Raw genomic sequence first — 23,444 nt, forward strand, 5'->3', positions numbered from 1 at the left:
GTAAAGAAGAGATCCACAGAATTCAATTGATGCCATTTGCTTTAACAAAAAGTGCATTCGGAAATCCCAACGAGAGAATAGGTTTACTTAAATTGCAGATTCTCCCATACACTCTGTTAGATTTTGAAAACTAAATTCTGTCTTGTGGAATTAAAAAATAAATTAGAAGTACAAACTAGAAAGGAAAAAAAAGTAGGTTTTATGTATTCCAAACCAATTAATTGATAAATTCCAAACCAATTAATTGATAAATTCCAACCAATTAATTGATAAATTCCAACTAATTAATCTGTTTGTTTGTGTATGGAATGAGGAAGTGACTTGGTAAAAATTCTAATTTAGAAACGGTTGCCAACTTACACCATATATACATTTTTCTCCAAAAGAATATTCATGTCCATATATAAAAAAATATTTTCCTAATCACATGGTATTTCCAAAATAGGAGCAAGTTGGTGTAAATAAATTTGAAATTACTGTCATTGGTATTGAAACTCTGAAATAGTATTTGAACTATTCACCATTACTATAACGTCTTGAGTTCGATTCTCGACTTTAAGATGCACAAAATAATGGATGCATAATAAATGAATACGAAAGGAAACACTTTTTTCTTTCCACAATAATATTCATCCACGTTGAGTACCTCTTAGAATGCGTTGCTATGCGTGAGTTGTCATCCTTATCCGACTTGCACCTTTTTAAGAAGGCTCTTTAATGAAAAGGAGGGAAACTTCACATGATGCCAAACAAGAGCAACTCTCGTACTAGGTAAGATCAATGTGCGGTTGGGTGGAATTAAAATATAATGGATTTTACTTTGTTTGTGAGAGTTGTTCTATGGATGGTGTGGTTCGAGTGCCCTTACATAAGTTTTTTCTTATATAAATTAGCTTATTTTCTCTTTGTACTTTTCTTCTTTTCCCTCTTTAGTTATACTTTCATTTATTCAATTCAAAAATTTTGCTTTTTCGACAAATGATAATATCTACGCTAAGGAATGGGGAGTGTGCTAAGCCTTACAATGAGTTTGTCATAATAATATGGTTTGATTTCACCTTTGGCGATAATCAAACTTAAGACCTCTCTCACTTACAAGTGAAGAGGAATCACACTAGACCATAGTACTAAGTGACAATTCAAAAGTTAGAAGCAAAAAATTGTGAAGAGTGTACAGACAAAAAAGGGGAGTGCGAGATCACTACCCTTATCATAAGTGTATTTTGTTAGCCTAAAAAACTTAGTGAAAAGAGTAATGCTACACTTGTCACATTTTATATGGGACATAATTTGTGTAACGGGGTGAGGTCCACCAATACAAATGTGTGATAAAAATAATGTTTTTATAATAAAAAGCACTAATCAAAATCAACATGAATATAGTCAATAATCTTTTTTTTTTCTTCTGTCAATATGATTTAGGGAAATTCGAAACTATAAGAAAAGAAATGGCATTGAATCAAAGCGCTAATTTACTAATACATATCCAGCATTTAATATGAGAACCAAAATGTTCTAAATAACTGTTATAAATATGTACAAAACTCTATAAAAATTGAAAGCAAAACAATAATGTGTACTGTGTGAGCTTATAACTAAGCCGAATTTTAAAATAATGCATTATTAGATCAATTAAGCGTGACTCCAGGCCTACGGAGCGTCCATCGTGGATAGACAATGAATAACAAATGTGGAAGAGATTCTTTCCGGATCTATGCATTCGAAGCTCAGGAATCAAATAATCTGGACTTTTAAAATTTGATTCTACGGCAAAAAATTATTGTAGTTTTTAAAAGTTTTTACTAATTTCTTTGCTTTTAATCGTTAGATCAAAATTTAAAGGTCTGGATCATTTAATCCCTAGGCTCTAGATGTATAAATCCGGAGAGGACTCTTTCCTAACAAATGATACGTTGAATTCTACGTAATTGGTTATTCTTCTGTCAAATTACAAATTCCCCCTTCATTATAATATGGTAGTGTTATACAATACTTGCATACATATAAACAAAAACTATTCAAAAATTAAATAATACTTCTTAAAATATACATAACACAATTAAATAACAAATTTCAATAACAAGATTAGCTTTGTATTATGGGCTACAACTTATTTCATATGCTTTGCTCTCTTCGTTCATTTATGTATTCTCATTTGAACACGATATTCATTATTATTGCACACGCAAAGTGCAGCATTCACAAAGTTTAAAGAAAATTAAGAAGTATCAACAACTTTTAGCACAGTGCTACTTTCTTTATGTGTGAAATTCCAATTCCCTACTCAAAGATAAAGAAAACAAATGCCTTTACGACGAATTTCAGGCTCGTATTTTACACGATAAGTTATGGATTTGAAACCAAAATAATAATGTGTACTGTGTGAGCTTATAACTAAGCTGAATTTTAAAATAATGCATTATTAGATCAATTAAGCGTGACTCTAGGCCTGCGGGGCGTCCGCCGTGGATAGACAATGAATAACAAATGGGGAAGAGATTTTTTCCGGATCTATGCATCCAAAGCTCAGGGATCAAATAATCTGGACTTTTAAAATTTGATTATACGGCAAAAAATTATTGTAGTTTTTAGAAGTTTTTACTAATTTCTCTGCTTTTAGTCGTTAGATCAAATTTTAAGAGATCTGAATCATTTAATCCCTAGGCTCTAGATGTATAAATCCGGAGAGGACTCTTTCCTAACAAATGATACGTTGAATTCTAGGTAATTGGTTATTCTTCTGTCAAATTACAAATTCCCCCTTCATTATATTATGGTAGTGTTATACAATACTTGCATACATATAAACAAAAACTATTCAAAAATTAAATAATACTTCTTAAAATATACATAACACAATTTCATAACAAATTTCAAAAACAAGATTAGCTTTGTATTATGGGCTACAACTTATAGCTTTGCTCTCTTCGTTCATTTATGTATTCTCTTTGGAACACGATATTCATTATACTGCACACGCAAAGTGCACCATTCACAGAGTCTAAAGAAAATTAAGAAGTATAAACAACTTTTAGCACAGTGCTACTTTTTTTATGTGTGAAATTCCAATTCCCTACTCAAAGATAAAGAAAATAAATGTATCTGTGACGAATTTCAGGCTCATATTTTATACGGTAAATTATGAATTCGATTATTGGATCTAGTAAACACACATATGCAAAGGAAGATTCAAATACCTCTGTAAGTTTACTTAACTTAAAAAAAAAATGAATTAACATAACAAAGCCATCAGCCGACGTTTTTTGAAAAAAGAGAAATAATAAAACATCTCTAGGATCACTTTTGCTTGGGAATAAAGCAAAGCTTTTGTTCTTTTGTCGGAACCAGGATCCTCGTCGGATCCATTCCCTAGGGATCCTAGGCATCACGTAATCGTGTCCGTTTATCGTATATTGTGCGGTTAATTTTCGTTAGGTACTATTTATATTTGAATTTTAAATTTTAAATTTTAAATGATTTATAACCGTACGATATATGATGAAAGAACACGATTGCGAATGGATCCGACGAGGATCCTGGTTCCTTTTGTCGTTGTTTGTTCTAAATAGTAAAAAGCAAGTTAATTTTGTATACATATTATGTTTTCGTACCATATTTTCATACTATCTTAGTTGGTATTTGATGTAGATAGTCACATTATTTGAATTAATTAGATTTTTAAATTTAGTTCATTATTTAATAAACTAATAATTAAGAAAAACTAGTTAATAAATGATGATTGTAGTATACGACGAGTCTTTCTCCTTTATTTTCTTGGGTTTTGCAAATTTTTCAAATGACATGACTGTTCATATCATATGCATTGGTATAAAAATGTGGTATAAAAATATGATATGAATATAGTTTTTTACTAATTCGTCACTAGATTCCTCTACACCGCCTTATAAACATTATTATCTTTCCCCTAAAACCCATTTCATTTTCCTTACCTCTCTCTACTTCCGACCCCAAACACTCTTCCTCCTCCTTCCTCTCTCTCTCTCCGATGCACTGAACCTCGCACTCGATCGTCTCGCTCGCCATGGCCGAGACCATCACCAGACTCGCCGAATCTATCTACTCCGACGGCAAGCCCATCTCGTCCACTGATCTCCTGCAGAGGCTGCGCTCCTCCTCCGACTCGATCAGACCGGGACTCGAGAACCTTCTCCCGATTCTAAAACGTGGCGTTGAGGCCGCCGGAGACGGTAAGCTAGGGCTCCAATCATGGACCGATTCTCAAATTCAAGCCGTGTATTCGATTTCCTACGCCGTCGCTTCCTCCTCTCGATCTCTGTCCGGTACATGAGCTTCCTTTCATCTTCTTCTACGTGAAATTAGTTGCCTTTTGTTTGTTTTTTGAATATTGATGCTTTCTTGTTAATATAGAAGTAGACGATATCGAATTCGAAGTACTTAATTCTAAGTTGCAGCTAATTTTATATGTATTTGTAGTTTTTATTGCTTCTAAATCTTAAAGATTGCAATTTTGAAGCGTTAATGGAGTGTTGAGGTAAAAAATGTACTTAATTTGGTTGTGATTGCGTGTACAGTGGAGCAAGCGGATGCGGTAATCGTTGCTATTGTGCAACAGTCGTTGGAATTTGCTGTATGTTATTTGGAAAGATCAGAATTTAGCAGCGAAGATATTAGCATTCAGGTTAGTTAGTTCTACTTTCTATATCAAGTTCGGATGACTCGTTTAGTTTGAATGTTATTATTTTTGCGCACCTGCGTTAATCATTTGAAAGGCGACTGTTTTGTATATTTGTTTACGGTTATTGTTTTGAGGACCTATGAATTAGTCATGCACATTTTGCTATTATTCTCTAATATCAGATTGTATGATTGTTGGTTATGGAAAACACACTAATTGGTTTTCGTAGTTGTTAAATCAACTCTGATGGTGGGGATCAACCTTTTTAATAGCGCAGTATAATTATTGAATTCATTGTGTCTTTTCTGATTGGTTGGCGCATTTTATGAGTGTTGAGCTCCATGTTTTTTCTTTTAGGCACAGTACTAGTAATTGGATATTGCTTTTACCATCAACTGGAATTTGCAAGTAATTTCAGATGTGATGTATGCTGTTTTTTTATTTTATGCAAAGTTGCAAACAAATAAATGTATTACAGCGACAACACAATGAAAGACGGACAATATATATATAGTGAACTGCTTCTTGCGTGGGCACTCTGCCTCATTTTAAAAAAATTGTAAGATAAATTTTTTGGGTCCGTTTTCCATAAATATTAAGTATTCAAGTTAGGCACCTCCTTTACCTCTTGACACAGTCTATTCTAATTATCTTTCAACCACTCCAGTGTTGAGGCACTCTGTGGCTCTAATATTGTGCGCTTTGCTGTCATGTGCTTAGAGGCCTACAACTATCATGTCTAATAGATGAAAATCAATAACATTAACACTGACCGTGTCTTGTATGAATGGAGGAGAGAGAGGGAGTGACTTTTTTTATTTTTTTCTGGGTCCTCTATCCTGATCCTTGTGAATATATGTATGAGTTACTTTTTTGTTGTGTTGGTTTCTGTGTTTTCCATAAGTGTGGTCCCCAAGGTATTAGTGTTTATGCACTTTTGGGGAGGGAATGAATAATGGCTCAAATTTTTGTTTATAATTCAACCTTTGTTTGGTTTGCAGAATAGTATGGTGCAGCTTTTGGAGATGGCATTGATTAATAGAATGGATAAAACGCCTGATGTGCTGCAACCTTGTTCGGTAGATAGCCTGGTGGACTTGTTGCCATCTGTTACCCTGTAGTTCTTGTGGTAATGATCTTGACAACTACATTAAGTGTGGTCCTCAAGGTAATAGTTTGGCTCATAAGAATTGATATCTTCTACTGTTGTTCTCTCATGGTTTGCTTCATACTGATACTAGCTGTTTGTGTGTCTGAGAAGGTGTCAATTGCTCAAGGGCAGAGAAACCAGTGGATCGCCTGTTTATGTCTTTAGCTTCTGAGTGCATACAATCAGATAAGCAAACCACTGGGTTTGGTGGCCCTGCTTTCCACCAGGATTTCAACAAATTAGTTTTTCTATCCCAGCATTGGGCAGCTGTTCATGCAGGGTGCATTCAACGTTTGATTTTGCTCTGCAAGGAGCACATTGTGCTTCCAGATATGTTTGATGAGAAGATTGCTGGGCCATACATCTGTAAGAGGCTGTCTTTCAGTTTGAGGATTATAAAGCTACTTCGAAGTCTTACAAAGGACATCCCATATATTGAACATGATGTGTCATTGTTGCAAGCAGTTGCTTCTTTTGCTGATGCAGTGCCTGGGTTGTTTAGACCTTGCTTCGAGTTTGTAAATAGCCATATTGCAGTCGAAGGTAGTTTTGAGAGCCTCAATCTGTTGATATTGGAAGACTTTCTTGAACTTGTCCGGGTTACTTTCTGCAACAGCAGTGTTTTCTTGAATGTCCAAGTCTGTGTGGTAGCTTCCATACTAGACAATTTAGATGCTTCTGTATGGAGATATAACAAGACTGCTGCTAACCTGAAGCCCCCACTAGCTTATTTTCCTCGTGTTGTTGTCCACATATTGATGCTCATTCATGACCTTAAGAGGCAGACTAGTCGGGCTATCAATTGGAAGGAGTTAGATACAGAGCATACTGGAAGTAGCATCAATTTTCTTGATTCTCCTTCGTGCCTTGTTCATTCTGAGAAAATTCCTTTACTCCAAAGTTACACATTTGAACATCTGGTGCAAATAATATTCCCTTCCTCAAAGCAGTGGATGGACGATCTGATGCATCTTATATTTTTCCTTCATTCTGAGGGAGTAAAACTGAGACCAAAAGTGGAGAGATCATATTCTATTTGTGCAAAAACTACTTGCAGCTCCGAATTAGAAAATGTGGTTTGCCATGAAGATGAAGCCCTTTTTGGAGACCTTTTCTCTGAGAGTGGTCGTGGGTCTACAGACGGTTATGATCAGCCACCAGTGGTTGTTAATTCTAGCTCTAGCCAGAGTAATATGCCAATGGAAGCTGCTACGGAGCTGTTGAGGTTTCTTAAAGGGTTCGTCTTCTCTCCTGAATGGCATCCGTCTGTTTTTGAGGATGGCCGTGTGAAGCTTAGCAGAAGCCATATTGATATTTTTCTGTCCTTACTCTACAGCCAGGGATATCCTGAGGATAGGAGTCCTGAGTGCTCTTCCCTTTCACATGAAGAGAAAAAGATTGGGCATACCCATGAACTTTGTTTTGATTTGTTGCAAGACCTGATCTCACACCATGCATTACCTGATTCACTGGAAGAGTACTTTGTTGAGAAGATTTTGAATGTTGAGAATGAGAATGATATTTTTGTTTACAATAATCAGACCCTTACCCTGCTAGCGCACACCCTTTTCTGTAGGGTGGGTTTGTCTGGTAGCCGGTTGAGAACCCAAATTTTTAGGGGCTTTGTTGATTTTATTGTTGAGAAGACCAAAACTGTTTCTTTAAAATCCCCTACCTTGAAGGAACTTCTTGACGCCCTTCCATGTGCTTTTCATATTGAGATTCTTCTTATGGCATTTCACTTATCATCCGAAGAGGAAAAAACTATCACAGGCGAAATTAATATTTTCTGCTCTTAGAGCAGTTGGTGCTCCAACTTCGGGTTTTAACAGTACGCATTTGTCTTGCTGGGCTCTACTGGTTTCAAGGTTGATTTTAGTGCTTCGCCATATGATATTTTACCCACAGACTTGTCCTTCGTCCTTGCTTGTACCTCTGCGGTCCAAGTTGAGGGAGGCTCCGTACTCCAGTTCACAGCTTGGGGCGAACGATCATTTGTCATCATGGGTCTCAGTGGTATTTAAGAATGTAATGAGTGCATCATTTGAAGAAGAGTCTGACATCAGTCCCTTGATTCATCAACTGATTGATACATCTGCCTTCCCTGCTTCACAGTCTCTAGATCATGTGGATGTTGACTCCTTATGCTTGAACTGGTACGAGATCTGTTCAACCATTTGGTCAATTCTGGGATTGTGGAAAGGCAAACAGGCTGCAGCGGTGGAGGATCTTATTGTTGAAAGATACATTTTCATACTTTGTTGGGATTTTCCAACTCTCGGTACTTCAAAGGAACATCAGCTTCCTTCAAGTAGCAAGCCACAGACTTTTGACGTTTCTGACATGGAAAACTTCTTTTTCTTCAGCCATTCAATTCTAGGTCATCAGGCTACTGTTGATGTGAAAACTAATTCTCAAGTTGTAGTTCAGCTGCTTCAGCACTTATCTGAGCACACTGAGGAAGCAGGCTGGGGTTTCTTGAGAAACGCAAGATGTCTGTCTTTGGCACTCACCTTGCTTGATGTTGGGATCTCAAGGTATGGCAGTGAAGAATAAAGTCCCAGGAGTGGGTTCAAACTGGATAGAGAACATGTCCAAGGACAATGAGTATATTGCTGTTGCTGAAGGTCTGATTGCCTCTTTAATGAACGCTGATCAAGTTTCGATTTTGTTGAAGACATTTTCATCTTTGCTGAACAGTTATTTACTGGCTTATCAGAAAGCTTTTGTGGCTACCTTTGGTAATAGCCAGAAGGATGCTGATGGGTTTTCACCATTGTTGCTTTTTAAGCATTCAGGATTTGACAAATGCCTTCAGGATGAGCTAGGAAAGACTGGAACTTATTCGTTCCATCTGGAGTCTGTTATTGACCCCTTGGCTAAGTTTGACGCTATTATTGACCAAAGAGCTTCAGGAATTTTGTGTGGGGCCTCCTGGCAATGTATGCTGCATGGTTTCCCACTGAATCTTCAGACTTCCAGTGGTGTTCTCCTTTCTTGCATTCTTAACATTAGAGGGATCATTTCCATTCTGGTTGGTCTGCTTAAAATGAAAGATATGATAGGAAATGTCTGCTTGGAGAATGAAGTGCTTCATCAAATTCTTGATATGGCAGTGACAATCAAGTCTGATAGGATTTTTGAAAGCATTCATGGGAAATGTGAAACCATATATGATAGCTTGAGTGTAGGTTTGGGAGGATCAGACTGTGCCAATTTAATTCTATTAGAGCACCTAGAAGGATTTTTAAGGGATATCAATTCCAGAGGAGTAAGTGACGGCACTATCCATGAGTGCATAATTACCAAAGCTATTGATACAATGGATAGCCTAAGGAAAGACCCTGCAATGGTTGATTATTTTAAATTCTATCTTGGTATAGAAGATGTCCCCGAGCAGGTGAAGGAGCTATTTGGTGTGCAGCGTGGCAATCTACTGGTTCTAATTGACTCTTTACATAATTGTTACTCTGAAACAGTTAACATAAAGGTTCTTAACTTTTTGTTGATCTGTTAACTGGAGAGCAGTTTCCTGATCTTAAACAGAAGATCCAAAACAAGTTTCTTGGCATGGACTTGATTTTGCTTTCCAAATGGTTGGAGAAGAGGCTGTTAGGTTGTGTAACAGAAGCTTCAGGTGGAGTTAATAGTTCAAAAGGAAGTTCCATCTCTCTGAGAGAGTCAACTATGAACTTTATTTTATTCATTGTATCGTCACCTCCTAATTTGAATTCAACAGAACTGCAGAGTCATATTTTTGAAGCTGTTCTGGTTTCCCTTGGACCTGCATTTTTGCAATTTGATATTCATGTTGCCAAATCATTTTTCCAATTTGTTGTTCAACTGTCTAAGGGGGATGCTTCAGTGAGATTGCTTTTAAAGAAGACCATAATGCTGATGGAGAAGTTATCTGGCAATGATTGCCTGCTACCAGGTCTGAAGTTTCTTTTTGGCTTTTTTGGGAGTGTCTTAAGTGATTGTGAGTCTGGCAAGAATACCTTAGAAAGGTCGTCTGGGAAGTCTCTGCCTGTAAATGCTCTTGGTGGTGTGGGACCTATGGCTTCAAGGCCAGTAGGATCGAGGAAAAACTCCGAGGCATTGGTCCTTTCTTCTAATCAAGAAGATGGTTCCATCGCTCTTGAATGTGATGCAACTTCTGTAGACGAGGATGAGGATGATGGAACTTCTGATGGTGAGGTGGCCAGCCTGGACAAGGATGATGAAGAGGATACTAACAGTGAAAGGGCCCTTGCTTCTAAAGTTTGCACATTTACTTCTAGCGGTAGCAATTTCATGGAACAACATTGGTACTTCTGTTATACATGTGATCTGACAGTGTCAAAAGGCTGTTGCTCTGTGTGTGCAAAAGTTTGTCATCGCGGTCATCGTGTTGTTTATTCTCGCTCTAGTCGTTTCTTTTGTGACTGTGGAGCTGGGGGTGTTAGAGGAAGCAACTGTCAGTGCTTAAAGCCACGCAAGTTCACTGGAAGTAGTAGCGCTCCAGTCCATAGTGATAGTAATTTCCAGGCTCTATTACCCTTCACGGAGGATGGAGAGCAGCTACCCGAAAGTGATTCAGATTTTGATGAGGATACTAGTACTGAGGTAGAGAACTCATCCATCCCAAGAGAGCTTCAAGATGCGATCACACCATTGCTTGAAGAACTTGATGTTGAAGGTCAGGTGCTTGAACTTTGCTCTTCATTGTTCCCATACATAACTTGTAAAAGAGACTCGAACTTGTCAAAAGATAATAAAATCGCTCTTGGTAAAGACAAAGTGCTGTCTTTTGGTGTTGATCTCTTGCAATTGAAGAAGGCATATAAAAGTGGGTCCTTAGACCTGAAGGTAAAGGCCGACTATTCAAATGCCAAAGAACTTAAATCACATTTAGCTAGTGGGTCTCTTGTGAAATCCTTGCTCAGTGTCAGTATTCGAGGGCGACTTGCTGTTGGAGAAGGTGATAAAGTTGCTATATTTGATGTTGTGCAGTTGATTGGACAGGCCACCATTGCACCAGTGACAGCAGACAAGACCAATGTTAAGCCTCTCTCTAAGAATGTTGTTCGGTTTGAAATCGTGCATCTTACTTTCAATCCAGTGGTAGAGAATTATCTTGCAGTAGCAGGCTATGAAGATTGCCAGGTCCTCACTGTTAATCCTCGTGGTGAAGTGACTGATCGTCTTGCCATTGAACTGGCACTGCAAGGTGCATATATTAAACGTGTTGACTGGGTTCCAGGTTCTCAGGTTCAATTGATGGTCATTACCAACAGATTTGTCAAAATATATGATCTATCTCAGGACAACATCAGTCCTATACACTACTTTACACTGCCAGATGATATGATTGTGGATGCAACACTTGTTGTGGCTTCTCAGGGGAGGATGTTTCTTATTGTTCTCTCAGAACATGGAAGGCTGTTTAGGCTAGAATTGTCAGTGGAAGGTAATGTTGGGGCTACACCTTTGAAGGAAGTAATCCAGACACAGGATAAAGTAATAGACGCGAAGGGCTCATCGTTGTACTTTTCTTCAGCGTACAAATTACTTTTCCTATCTTATCAAGATGGCACTACCTTGGTAGGCCGGCTAAGCCCCAATGCCTCATCTCTAAGTGAGATATCTTCCATATATGAAGAGGAACAAGATGGTAAACAGCGGTCTGCGGGACTTCATCGTTGGAAGGAATTGCTGGCTGACAGTGGTTTATTTGTTTGCTTCTCAAGTATAAAATCAAACTCTGCCATTGCTGTATCTATGGGATCGCACGAGTTATTTGCACAGAACTTGCGACATGCAGTGGGTTCGACTTCACCTTTAGTTGGAGTAACTGCTTATAAGCCTTTATCCAAAGATAAGATTCACTTCTTGTTTTACACGATGATGGTAGCCTTCAGATATACTCACATACACCAATGGGAGTCGATGCCAGTGCTAGTGCAACAGCAGAGAAAGTAAAAAAATTGGGTTCTGGAATTCTCAGCAACAAGGCTTATGCCGGCATTAACCCAGAATTCCCACTTGATTTTTTCGAGAAAACAGTGTGCATAACAGCGGATGTGAAATTGGGTGGTGATGCCATCAGAAATGGTGATTCTGAACGGGCTAAGCAGAGCTTGGCATCTGAGGATGGCTTTCTAGAAAGTCCAAGCCCTGCAGGATGTAAGGTAATTGTTGCAAGGGTCTAGTGACCTGACACTCATGGCATGATTTAGAGTCTAATTTTTTTGGTTTTTATCTCCTTTCTTCTATAGTTTATGGTTCTAACATTACTGTTTTTTTCCCTCAGATATCTGTCTCCAATTCGAACCCCGATATCATCATGGTTGGGTTTCGTGTGCATGTGGGTAATACATCAGCAAACCATATACCTTCTGATATAACTATTTTCCATAGGGTGATTAAATTAGATGAGGGCATGCGTTCTTGGTATGATATACCATTTACAGTTGCTGAGTCACTCCTTGCTGACGAAGAATTTACAATCACTGTTGGACCCACATTTAATGGATCTGCTTTGCCTAGAATTGACTGTCTTGAAGTATACGGTAGAGCTAAAGATGAATTTGGCTGGAAAGAGAAAATGGATGCTGTACTTGATATGGAAGCTCGTGTGCTTGGTTGTAATTCGTTGCTTTCAGAATCTGGGAAAAAACGCCGGTCAATGCAGTCTGCTCCTATGCAGGAGCAGGTCATAGCTGATGGTCTTAATCTTCTATCCAGGATTTACTCCTGTAGATCTCGTGGTAGCTCCAAAGTTGAGGAATTTAGTCCGGAGCTGAGCAAACTCAGGTGCAAGCAGTTATTGGAAAAAATATATGAGAGTGATCGAGAGCCCTTGTTGCAGGCTGCTGCTTGCCATGTCTTGCAGGCTGTGTTCCCCAAAAAAGACACTTACTATCAAGTATGTGAATTAGCAATTAATAAAGTACCCACTGTCCGTAGATACATTAGCAATTTTATCAGTGTCCTTGTTTATGCATAAGTCATGAAGAAATGTGTTGTTTAATTATCAACTGACATCTTCAGGTTAAGGACACGATGCGGCTTCTTGGAGTGGTGAAATCAACCTCTGTACTCTCTTCAAGGCTTGGGGTTGGTGGTACTGCAGGGGCATGGATAATTGAAGAGTTTACAGCGCAGATGCGTGCAGTATCTAAGATTGCATTGCACCGTCGCCCAAATCTAGCAACTTTCTTGGAGATACATGGTAGTTTCACATTAACCAGTGCACTGAATTGCTTACATGTTTAAGAATTCAATCTTTTGTGTTGAATGTAGTATATGAACCTTAAGCAAGAACCAGATCTTCATACAAATGCATATGGCAGATGTCCAATCAATATAGTTAATTGTTTATGTAAGTTGCGTCTGATTCATGGTAGATTACTTTCCATAAGATTTAATCAAGTGCTTGTTGCATTACTTCCCTTGTAGTCTCTGGTAAAGTTGATATGATTCTTGTACATTAATTATATAGATGGTTTAATTACTTCTATGTTATTTCTCGTGTAAATCTATATTGGTCTACACTGTGTAGCTTTTTAATTTTCGGGCATTCTGATTGGCAGCACTTTTTAGTTCCATGTGACTAATATTTTCATTGTTTCCTACACAATTATGTTTTGCTAAACTGTTATGTTGGAATTTTCGTGGTGTTAGCTTTGTTAATTTTTGTACACCTAAACTTTAGGTGGTGTTACAAGTTTATGCATAAGTTTTGTTATCACAGTTACTGCATTCATCCTGCATCTGTGATATATTTCATGTGAAACTAACGGATCTGTGATTCCAATCCCTCATCCAGGTTCTGAAGTTATTGATGGGCTTTTTCAAGTTCTTTGGGGAATTTTGGACTTAGAGCAGCTTGACACACAAACAATGAACAACATTGTTGTATCTTCGGTAGATCTGATTTATTGTTATGCTGAATGCCTGGCTTTACATGGAAAGGGTACAGGGCTACACTCTGTTGGACCTGCTGCTGTATTATTCAAAAAGCTTCTCTTTTCGTCCAATGAGGCTGTTCAAACATCAACAAGGTAGTAAATTCTTAATACTTATTTGTTTAATATCTTCAACTTGTTTTTAGTTTGTTCTATTATTCGCTTAAACTACCATTTCTGTTTCAGCTTGGCTGTATCTTCAAGGTTGCTTCAGGTTCCATTTCCAAAGCAAACTATGTTGGCCACCGATGATGCTGTAGAAAATGTAGTATCTGCACCTGTGCATGCTGACACAACTGGTGGAAATGCCCAAGTCATGATTGAAGAAGATTCTATCACTTCATCCGTTCAATACTGCTGTGATGGTTGCACCACTGTTCCTATACTCAGAAGGCGATGGCATTGTACTATTTGTCCTGATTTTGATCTTTGTGAGGCATGCTATGAAGTACAGGATGCAGATCGTCTCCCTCCACTGCACTCCAGAGATCATCCTATGACAGCAATACCCATTGAAGTGGAATCATTAGGCGGAGATGGCAATGAGTTTCTCTTCACACCGGATGATGTAAGTGATTCAAGCGTATTGCCAGCATCTGCAGATGCCAGTACTCAGAATTCTGCCCCAACAATTCATGTCCTGGAACCCAACGAGTCTGGGGAGTTTTCTGGTTCAGTGAATGACTCTGTTTCAATGTCTGCTTCGACACGGGCTTTAAATTCTTTACTTCTCTCTGAGCTTCTTGAACAATTAAAGGGTGGATGCAATCGATGTCGGGGGTCCGGGCAATCCCTGTTATGCAGCTCTTCTACAGATTATCATCTGCTATTGGTGGACCTTTCACAGACACCTCAAAGCCTGAAAGCTTAAATCTGGAGAAATTGATTAGATGGTTTTTGGATGAGCTTAATCTGAACCAACCTTTTGTTGCCAAATCCCGCTCTTCATTTGGGGAAGTTGCAATACTTGTATTCATATTCTTTACCTTGATGCTACGAAACTGGCACCAGCCTGGCAGTGATAGTTCCATGCCAAAACCTAGTGGGACAACAGATACACATGATAAAAGCATCATCCAGATTTCACCCTCCATCTCGGTTGCTGCCTCATCTTCTTTGGATGATCAAGAGAAAAATGACTTTGCATCGCAGCTGCTCCAAGCATGCAATTCTCTTAGGCAACAGTCTGTTATCAGTTACCTGATGGATATACTGCAACAGTTGGTGCATGTTTTTAAGTCCCCTTCTGTTAATTATGAAAACGCAGGACCTGGTTCTGGATGCGGTGCTCTATTAACAGTTCGTAGGGATGTAGCAGCTGGCAATTTTTCTCCTTTCTTTTCAGACTCATATGCAAAAGCCCACCGTACAGATATATTTGTGGACTACCATAGGTTGCTGTTGGAGAATACCTTCCGGCTGGTATACACCTTGGTTAGACCTGAAAAGCAAGACAAGATGGGGGAGAAAGAGAAGGTTTCAAAGATCCCCTCTGGCAAGGATTTGAAGCTAGATGGATATCAAGATGTTCTCTGCAGTTACATTAACAATCCTCACACAACTTTTGTGAGAAGATATGCAAGGAGGCTTTTCCTCCATCTCTGTGGAAGCAAAACTCACTATTACACTGTGCGAGACTCCTGGCAATTCTCAAGTGAGATGAAAAAACTTTACAAACATGTAAACAAGTCGGGTGGGTTTCAAAATCATTTGTCATATGAGAGAAGTGTTACGATAGTTAAGTGCCTCTCAACAATGGCTGAAGTAGCTGCAGCACGACCTCGTAACTGGCAGAAGTACTGTTTGAAACATACAGATTTCCTACCATTCTTGATTAATGGAGTGTTCTATCTTGCAGAAGAGTCAGTTATTGAGATTTTGAAGCTGTTGAATCTTTCCTTTTACACGGGAAAGGATGTTGGTCATTTATTACAGAAAACTGAAGCTGTGGATTCAGGTATTAATTCAAACAAATCAGGGACACAATCTCAGGATCCCAAAAAGAAGAAGAAAGGTGAAGAAGGAACAGAATCTGGTTCAGAAAAGTCTTATGTGGATATGGAGTCTCTGATATATATCTTCACTGACAAGGGTGGAGATGTCTTGAAGCAATTCATTGATTGCTTTTTGCTTGAATGGAATTCTAGGTCTGTGCGTGCAGAGGCCAAGTGTGTTCTTTATGGTGTGTGGCATCATGCTAAGCCATCATTCAAGGAAACTATGGTGGTGACTCTCTTGGAGAAAGTAAAATGTCTACCAATGTATGGTCAAAATATTGTTGAGTATACTGAACTTATCACATGGTTGCTGGGTAAAGTTCCAGATGTCAGCTCAAAGCAACAGAGCAGTGAGCTTGTGGATCGATGCTTAACCCCTGATGTAGTCAAATGCATCTTTGAGACACTTCATTCACAAAATGAGCTTTTAGCTAATCATCCAAATTCCCGCATATACAACACTTTAAGTGGATTAGTCGAATTTGATGGGTACTATCTTGAGAGTGAGCCTTGTGTTGCCTGCAGCTCTCCAGAGGTGCCATACAGCAGGATGAAGCTTGAAAGTCTGAAATCTGAAACAAAGTTCACAGATAATCGCATCATAGTGAAATGCACTGGGAGTTACACCATCCAGACAGTGACCATGAATGTCAATGATGCGCGAAAGCCTAAATCAGTGAAAGTCTTGAACCTGTATTACAATAATCGACCAGTGGCTGACTTGTCAGAGTTGAAAAATAATTGGTCTCTGTGGAAACGTGCCAAGAGTTGCCATCTCACTTTCAATCAGACTGAACTGAAAGTGGACTTTCCCATTCCAATTACAGCTTGTAACTTCATGATTGAGCTGGATTCCTTCTACGAAAATCTCCAGGCTTTGTCTCTTGAACCATTGCAATGCCCACGTTGCAGTCGACCTGTCACTGATAAGCATGGTATTTGTGGCAATTGCCATGAGAATGCTTATCAGTGCAGGCAGTGCCGCAACATTAATTATGAAAATCTGGATTCCTTTCTATGCAACGAGTGTGGCTATAGTAAATATGGTAGATTTGAGTTCAATTTCATGGCAAAGCCAAGTTTTACTTTTGATGACATGGAGAATGATGAAGATATGAAGAGAGGGTTGGCTGCTATAGAAACTGAATCAGAAAATGCTCATAGGAGATATCAGCAACTTCTAGGATTCAAGAAGCCCCTGCTTAAGATTGTGTCGAGTGTCGGTGAGATTGAAATGGACTCGCAACAGAAGGATTCGGTGCAGCAAATGATGGTCGCCTTACCTGGGCCTACATGCAAGATTAATCGTAAAATAGCTCTTCTTGGTGTCCTGTATGGTGAGAAGTGCAAAGCAGCTTTTGATTCTGTCAGCAAGAGTGTCCAGACACTGCAAGGGTTACGCCGGGTTTTGATGAATTATTTGCACCAGAAACAGTCTGTTAACGGAGCGGCTGTTTCCAGATTTGTGGTTTCTAGGTCTCCAAATAATTGCTATGGCTGTGCTTCTACATTTGTGACGCAGTGTCTTGAAGTCTTACAGGTCCTATCAAAGCATCCAAACTCCAAGAGACAACTTGTTGCTGCTGGCATTTTAACGGAACTATTTGAAAATAACATTCATCAAGGTCCTAAAACAGCTCGTATCCAAGCTAGGGCCGTTCTTTGTGCATTCTCTGAGGGTGATATAAATGCAGTGACCGAGTTGAACAGCTTAATTGAGAAAAAGGTTATGTATTGCCTTGAACATCATCGCTCTATGGACTATTGCTCTGGCCACTCGTGAAGAGTTGTCATTGCTGTCAGAAGTATGTTCTCTCACTGATGAATTTTGGGAATCAAGATTGCGTGTTGTTTTTCAGCTGCTATTTTCTTCTATTAAATTGGGTGCTAAGCATCCTGCCATTTCTGAGCATGTCATTCTTCCTTGTCTGAGGATTATATCTCAGGCATGTACTCCTCCAAAACCTGATGTACCAGATAAAGAGCCTAATACGGGAAAAGCTACTACCGGTTCGCAGAGCAATGATGAAAGCAATTCAAATAAGTCTGGATCTTTGGGTGGACATGGTGGTGGTACCAAGTCAGCGGAACCACTAGATAAGAACTGGGATGCATCTCAAAAGACTCAGGACATTCAATTATTAAGCTATGCAGAATGGGAGAAGGGAGCATCATATCTTGATTTTGTTAGAAGGCAGTACAAAGTGTCGCAGTCTGTTAAAGGTGGTAGCCAGAAGACTCGAGCTCAGAGACAAGAATTCCTGGCTCTTAAATATGCACTCAGGTGGAAGAGGCATACTAGTAAGACAGCTAAGAATGACTTGTCAGCATTTGAGCTGGGGGCATGGGTTACAGAACTTGCTCTTAGTGCTTGTTCTCAATCTATAAGGTCAGAGATGTGCATGTTGATAAGTCTGCTCTGTGCTCAGAGTGCATCAAGACGATTTCGGTTATTGAACTTACTAGTGTCCTTGCTACCAGCAACTCTTTCTGCTGGTGAAAGTGCTGCGGAATATTTTGAGTCTCTGTTCAAGATGATAGATTCAGAAGATGCTCGCCTGTTTTTGACTGTGCGTGGATGTCTTGGTACAATTTGTAAACTAATTACTCAAGAAGTTGGCAATGTTGAATCTCTAGAAAGGAGCATGCGTATTGACATTTCTCAAGGATTCATACTTCACAAGCTTATAGAGCTGCTTGGTAAATTTTTGGAGGTTCCGAATATTCGATCCAGGTATGACTGGTTTCTTTACTAACTTCAAATTTTGTGCTTAACTGATTCCATTCTTTGAAAAAACTTTCATGCTTAAGCTTAACAAATTTTGTTCATCTTGATGTCAGATTCATGCAAGACAATTTGCTGTCGGAAGTTCTTGAGGCTCTTATTGTTATTCACAGCTTGATAGTGCAGAAGACAAAGTTAATCAGTGATTGCAATCGGCTCCTGAAAGACCTTTTAGATAGCCTTCTGCTTGAAAGCAGCGAAAATAAACGGCAGTTCATTAGAGCCTGCATCTGTGGTTTGCAAAACCACGTGGAGGAGAGAAAAGGACGAACTTGTCTGGTATGGTTGATAAACTTACTTTCGTGCATTCTCTGCTTTGTAAATGATGCTTCCAGACTGGTTTATCAAAATAACTCATCAAAATGCTAATATACTGATACCTAATTATACGTTTGTAGTACGGTAAAACTTTTGCTGTGTCTAGATAAAAGTCACTGTTTCTTGGGTTCTTTATAGTTTGTACAAGGCTCACCTTCTCATATGGTGCTTGTGTTCTTCACATAACTTTTTTTGTTTTTGTTTTTTTTTTTTTGTATGCGTATGCACGGGGTTCCTTTGTTTTGCTTTCACTGACTTAGGTCCCAGCACTAACATTCAACTATATGAACAGTTTATCCTGGAGCAGCTCTGCAATCTGATATGCCCATCAAAACCAGAGCCAGTGTATCTGCTGGTTCTAAACAAGGCACATACACAAGAAGAGTTCATTAGGGGATCTATGACAAAGAATCCCTATTCTAGTTCTGAGATTGGTCCTCTGATGCGTGATGTCAAGAACAAAATTTGCCATCAGTTGGATCTGCTAGGTCTTCTTGAAGATGACTATGGGATGGAATTGCTAGTTGCTGGGAACATTATCTCCCTTGATTTGAGCATAGCGCAAGTCTATGAGCAAGTCTGGAAGAAGTCAAGTCAGTCTTCCAATGCCATGGCCAATACGACATTGTTATCTCCCAATGCTGTTCCATCAGCTAGAGACTCTCCACCTATGATAGTGACCTTTCGGCTTCAGGTTTGTTATAGCTGTTCTCATCTAACTTTCCCATGTACAAGTCTGCGTACTGACAAGTATTTTCTTCTGAATGACAAAGGAGTAACCTTTTTCTCCATTTCCGTACCAATATATGATGTTTGGTCACACTTCCATCATTGCATAAATGAAGTTCAAACAAAACTGACATTTAAATTGCATAGAAAAGAAAATTTATTTCTCTATCAAATCACGTATAGTTTCTAACAGATCATGTAAATCATAGATTTGAGATGTTATGCTTCACCCAATCATTTTAAATTCATTTTGTAGCTCAATTTTGAATCCATCCATGAATTTTGCTAAAATCTAAAGATAGATACTCATTATAATCTTTCAGCCAACTTGATATTGAAATAATAATCTCATATTTCAAAAGCGTTCATCCAAATGCAACCTGACATAATTTATTCCTAATGGATGAATATTGACGTTTTCTATTATGTTTGGTCGTCTTACGACTCTTTACCTTGATATTCATTTGATCATATATATTCTCTTTTTGGATACAATTTTCAGGGCTTAGATGGTGAAGCAACTGAGCCTATGATTAAAGAATTGGAAGAAGATAGAGAGGAGTCGCAAGATCCAGAGGTTGAGTTTGCCATTGCAGGTGCTGTTCGTGAGTATGGTGGGCTGGAAATTATATTGAACATGATCCAGGTGTGTTTCATATTTCATTATTCCTTCTTTACTTTTGAAGTGAAACCTTTTGCTGCCTATTATTTGACTTATAATATGATTTACAGCATCTGCGTGATGATTTCAAGTCCAACCAAGAGCAGTTGGTGGCTGTTCTAAATCTCCTCATGCATTGCTGTAAAATAAGAGAGAACAGACGAGCTTTGCTGAGGTTAGGAGCTTTAGGTCTACTACTTGAAACTGCAAGACATGCCTTTTCTGTTGATGCCATGGAGCCAGCTGAAGGCATTCTTCTCATTGTTGAGAGTCTGACTCTGGAAGCTAATGAAAGTGATAACATTAGCATCACACAAAGTGCTCTTACTGTCACTAGTGAAGAGACCGGTGAGCAGGCCAAGAAAATAGTCCTCATGTTTCTGGAGAGATTATCTCATCCTTTGGGCCTTAAGAAATCAAACAAACAGCAGCGGAACAATGAGATGGTTGCAAGAATCTTGCCCTACTTGACATATGGTGAACCTGCTGCAATGGAAGCGCTTATCCAACACTTCAGCCCACCCTTGCAGGACTGGAGGGAATACGATCGGCTGCAAAGAGAACATGAAGATGACCCAAAAGATGAAAGCATCGCCCAGCAAGCTGCCAAGCAGAGGTTCACGTTGGAAAATTTTGTAAGGGTATCTGAGTCTCTTAAAACAAGTTCCTGCGGAGATAGACTGAAAGACATTATTCTTGAGAGGGGCATTACTGGCGTTGCAGTTAGACATCTGAGGGATAGTTTTTCAGCTGCGGGACAGGCTGGCTTTAAATCTAGTGCAGAATGGGCAATGGGCTTGACACTGCCATCTGTCCCACTGATATTGTCTATGCTAAGAGGCTTGTCGACAGGACATTTGGCCACTCAAAAGTGTATTGATGAGGGAGGGATTTTACCTTTACTTCATGCTTTGGAAGGGGTCCCGGGGGAAAACGAGATAGGCGCGAGGGCTGAAAACTTATTGGACACCCTTTCAAATAAGGAGGGAAAAGGAGATGGCTTTTTGGAGGAGAAGGTGCGGAGATTGAGACATGCCACCAGGGATGAAATGAGGCGTAGAGCTCTAAGGAGAAGAGAGGAATTGCTTCTGGTAATTCATTGAGCATTTTTTTTTTTTTATATATAGTTATTGAGAATTCTTTTTATAGTTTATTTTTGAATTATATGAAAGCAGGTGCCCAGTGAAGTAGATTGTTATCATGTTACAGAATTCGATATGGAAAATAAGGTTACCTAATAGTTATTCTCTACTTAAAACAGGAGTTCAGGTTTCCTTAGGGGGTCAGCGATTGAAAGCAATATAAATTTACTAGATTGTAAGAGACGATTCTCATGGTAGAATTAGGATAGAATTTAGTTCTTATTGCATTTATTTTCTTGTTTGACGTTCCTGTAATTAGTATTGAGAAAATGAGTATAACTAATTACTAGTGGTGAAACTGATGGTTCCTTTCTTATCCGTAAACTCAGGGTCTTGGAATGCGACAAGAGCTAGCTTCACATGGCGGTGAGCGTATTGTTGTTTCACGACCATTACTTGAAGGTTTAGAAGACGTGGAGGAAGAGGAGGAGGATGGCTTAGCATGCATGGTTTGCCGAGAGGGTTACAGTCTGAGGCCTACTGACCTACTTGGTGTTTACTCTTATAGCAAGCGAGTGAATTTAGGTGCAGGGACTTCTGGAAGCGCACGTGGGGAGTGTGTTTATACAACTGTTAGTTATTTCAACATTATTCATTTCCAGTGCCATCAGGAAGCCAAGAGAGCAGATGCTGCTCTGAAAAATCCAAAGAAGGAGTGGGAAGGAGCAACTCTCAGAAATAATGAATCTCTTTGCAATTCTTTGTTCCCTGTGAGAGGTCCGTCTGTTCCTTTAGCGCAGTATATTCGCCATGTTGACCAGTACTGGGACAACCTCAATGCTCTTGGACGTGCTGATGGAAGCCGCCTTCGGCTGTTGACTTATGACATTGTTCTGGTACCATATTTTCTTCACACTTTTCTTCTGTCTTGTTATTTAGCCTTTCCGTCGTGCATTATCTTGAATTTGGACCTTATAATTATGGATGTTCTGTTACGTAGATGCTAGCTCGTTTTGCTACCGGGGCATCATTTAGTGCAGAATGCAGAGGTGGTGGAAGGGAAAGCAACTCCAGATTTCTTCCTTTCATGATCCAAATGGCACGTCACCTTCTCGATCAGGGAAGCTCATCTCAGCGTCATACAATGGCCAAGTCTCTGACAGCATATTTGTCATCGTCTGCATCAGATTCTAGGACTTCTACTCCTGAGAAACAACCGTCTATGGGATCTGAAGAAACTGTCCAGTTTATGATGGTGAATTCACTTCTTTCAGAATCTCATGAATCCTGGTTGCAACACCGCCGTGCCTTCTTGCAGCGTGGAATATACCATGCCTACATGCAGCACACTCATGGTCGGTCAGCAGGTCGCACATCATCCAGTTCATCTCCTGTAGTCAATATAGACTCTGGTAATACAAGCCAAAGTCCTAGTGCAGAGATTGGGGGTGCCGATGAGCTTTTGTCCGTTATTCGACCAATGCTTGTCTACACTGGCTTGATTGAGCAGTTGCAACGTTTCTTCAAGGTCAAAAAACCAGCAAATGCAGGCACCGGCCCCAACAGAAGGTACATCGGGAGTATCTGAAGGGGATGACAGTGGAAGCTTGGAAGTTTGGGAGGTAGTGATGAAAGAGCGGCTTTTGAACGTAAAGGAGATGGTGGATTTCTCGAAGGAAATGCTATCATGGCTTGACGAGATGAGTTCCGCGAGCGATTTGCAGGAGGCATTTGACATAATCGGTGTTTTAGCGGATGTGCTGTCTGGTGGCATTACCAACTGTGAGGACTTTGTACGTGCAGCAATCGATGCGGGGCGAGGCTGAAAATTCGGTTAACTACCGGCGTCGAATGTGTTGTTGTTGTTGGCTGCGGGATTTTCTTTTAATTTAGGCAAATAGTAATACTTGTAAAATTACTTACCCCATTTCATGGGGTTCAGAATCTTCGGACTCCGTACATATCTGATATCTGTCTCTTCTGATTTTGTCGTACACGTATGGCTCCTTGGTAGTAAAATTAATTTTTCTCCTTAAAAATCTGCAGTTTACTGATTTTATTAAATTTATGTTTCTCCCTACAATTCTACAGGTCTGCAACAATTTTACCTCAAGTG

At 39.3% G+C, this 23,444-nt stretch overlaps 1 protein-coding gene across 1 annotated transcript; it reads left to right on the plus strand.

Annotated features, from left to right (window-relative positions):
• Positions 1–3,951: 3,951 nt before the first annotated feature.
• On the plus strand, positions 3,952–23,367 carry LOC103962729 (auxin transport protein BIG). The gene is given in 22 exon segments (XM_009375490.3): positions 3,952–4,301; positions 4,554–4,660; positions 5,659–5,772; positions 5,774–5,825; positions 5,919–7,576; positions 7,578–8,348; positions 8,350–9,301; positions 9,304–11,673; positions 11,676–11,977; positions 12,100–12,714; positions 12,840–13,020; positions 13,618–13,852; positions 13,943–14,505; positions 14,508–17,515; positions 17,517–18,487; positions 18,595–18,817; positions 19,149–19,550; positions 20,088–20,231; positions 20,318–21,337; positions 21,718–22,224; positions 22,329–22,877; positions 22,879–23,367. Coding segments are annotated over 22 exon segments (15,279 nt in total). The 5' UTR covers positions 3,952–4,042; the 3' UTR covers positions 23,155–23,367.
• Positions 23,368–23,444: the final 77 nt, after the last annotated feature.

Source organism: the organism of the source record quoted next, unplaced genomic scaffold (assembly GCF_019419815.1).
Source record: "Pyrus x bretschneideri cultivar Hongxiangsu unplaced genomic scaffold, Pyrus_bretschneideri_v1 Contig13, whole genome shotgun sequence".
Taxonomy (NCBI): Eukaryota; Viridiplantae; Streptophyta; class Magnoliopsida; order Rosales; family Rosaceae; genus Pyrus; species Pyrus x bretschneideri.